Source organism: Phragmites australis, chromosome 3 (genome assembly GCF_958298935.1).
Source record: "Phragmites australis chromosome 3, lpPhrAust1.1, whole genome shotgun sequence".
Lineage (NCBI taxonomy): Eukaryota > Viridiplantae > Streptophyta > Magnoliopsida > Poales > Poaceae > Phragmites > Phragmites australis.
The window spans coordinates 39,098,918-39,101,002 of NC_084923.1; the positions used below are offsets into that span (position 1 = coordinate 39,098,918).

At 51.3% G+C, this 2,085-nt stretch overlaps 1 protein-coding gene across 1 annotated transcript; it reads right to left on the reverse strand.

The window, feature by feature from the left end:
- Nucleotides 1–816: 816 nt before the first annotated feature.
- LOC133911192 (auxin-responsive protein SAUR71-like) lies at nt 817–1,570 on the reverse strand. The gene has a single exon (XM_062353399.1). The coding sequence runs from the start codon at nt 1,390–1,392 to the stop codon at nt 1,084–1,086; it is 309 nt and encodes a 102-aa protein (XP_062209383.1). The 5' UTR covers nt 1,393–1,570; the 3' UTR covers nt 817–1,083.
- Nucleotides 1,571–2,085: the final 515 nt, after the last annotated feature.

Consider the following 2,085-nt stretch of genomic DNA (forward strand, 5'->3'; position numbering starts at 1 on the left):
TTCAAGTCAGAAACTTTAGTTCGTATATGGTTCGTATACGGGTCGGATGTCGTATGTGTGTAGGAGTATGTATGGTTAGAGTTCGAATCAGAATTGATTTAGTTTAGAGTTCGATTACCGTCACGTTAAATATTGAGTTGTAACCCTTGGATTGTAGCGAGTTAATTGAGTCTAAATTTTCCTCCAGAGAAGTTTCGATCTGCTCCCGAGTCTTGATTGTTCTCGATAAGATTGCAGGAATATGTTCTCATCGAGTTCATGTTATGCATGTTTGATCTGTCTTTGCACCTCGCCGAGTAGGTCGCGACTCGTGTGTAGCTACACGAGCACGTACTTGGTGGTCGCATGCTCGAGCGCCCGTGTGGTCGAGAGACTACGTAGTCGAGCACGCACTGCTAGTCGCTCACGTGGTTGAGTGGTCAGGTGTGATCTGATCGTGGTCAGACATGAAGTGATCGCACACGTATTGATTGTGGTCCGACGTGCGCATGATCCTGAGGCAGGAGCCAACACCAGGATCAGAAAGGGGTGATCAAGAACTAGAAAAGACAGACGACGCTAGGTCTTTTTCTTTTTCTCCTATAGGCCGCTTAGAGTTCAACAATTTTTCAATGTGACTGATATTCGGAATTGCTTTTGCTAGTGATATGCATGCGCATTGCCACTTCGAATTACGCACAGCATCCGAAAGCAATAGATGTAAGCGTTTATTAAACGTTTGATTTGGACTCCTTTGATCAATGATACTCAGTTCTCGTGCGTTTTCTGGAATCGATCGAATAACAACAGCGGACAAGATCATGTCGCGAGAACAAAGAACCACCGACCATCATTAAAAATTCGATATACCCTGCTCGCAATGCAAACACAGCAGAACATATGGCTAAATGGTTCGGATCTGTCTGTTCCTGGCCAGAGTTAGCCTTCGAATTTTTTATCGCCATCATCATTATATTCATCAAAGAATTTGAGTGACCTATCAACGAACAAACTACTCAACTATCTTTGTACAAAGTCCATGTATAGCTAGTAGCTCGCCGCACGTGGGGGCGTGTCCGCGGCCGGCACAGCTTGGCCAGCTTTTCACGCCGAGCTGACCCCGCACCTCTGCATGGCGCCGTCGACGACGCGGCGGAAGTGCCCCGCTTCGCAGGGGACCCGCAGCACGCCCGGCTGGTCGTACCCGTACCGCTGCGCCGCCATGTCCAGCAGCTCCGCTATGCTGGGGTAACTGAGCAGTCTCACCGGCACCAGCACGCGCTCGCCGTCTCCGTCCCCGCCGCGGGCGACAATGGGGACGTGCCCCCTCGGGACCTCCTCCTCGTCGACGCAGCCGCCCCGGCAGGGCGACTGGCCGCCGCCGCCGACGCCGCTCTTCTTCCTCCACACCATATCTGGAGGTTCACCCGTGCAGTAGTGTCGCCAGACAAAGATTGCCTTCTCAGCGCTGGAGAGCTGTAGAGCTCCGCGAGTGGTTCTTCGATGGCCTCTTGTTCGTGGCGTGGGCTCGGTCGTGCTGCGGAGAAGACGAGCGAGATGTGGCGGGATTTATAGGGGGGCAAGGCGTGACTGCGTGACACGACGAGCGAGTTCCTGCGTTCGTCTTCGCCCATGTGCGGTCATTCTCCGGATCTGGATGCTTTTTGGCGGGCTGGAAGACTAGTTTCGGTGCCCCGCAAGTTGATGGCAAGTTGGCGCTTCTTTTGACGGACGGGAGTTTCCGACCTGGGTCGCGCGTAAAAGTCCACAGCTCGTAGCCAGCGGCGGATGAAGACTCTTTTTTTGTTTCTCTTCCTCCCTTTCCTCTTTCCTCTTTCCTCTTCCCTTCTTTCTCTTCCTCGCAAAAAAAATGTTAGATAGGAAAGGGACTCTAGCCTCTTACTGCTTTGTTCAACACAGCACATGTTGAATTAATTAGGACGCAAGTCCCCAACCCAAAATGCCATGAGACTTGGGTTGCGGACATACTGCCTGGTGTGACACTGTCACCATTCTACTAGGGCAATCGGACTGGACTCGGCCAGATATGGCTTATTTTGTATCTTATTTACGTTTTCTTCTGATTTTTTTTCAAGGTTTCCTTTG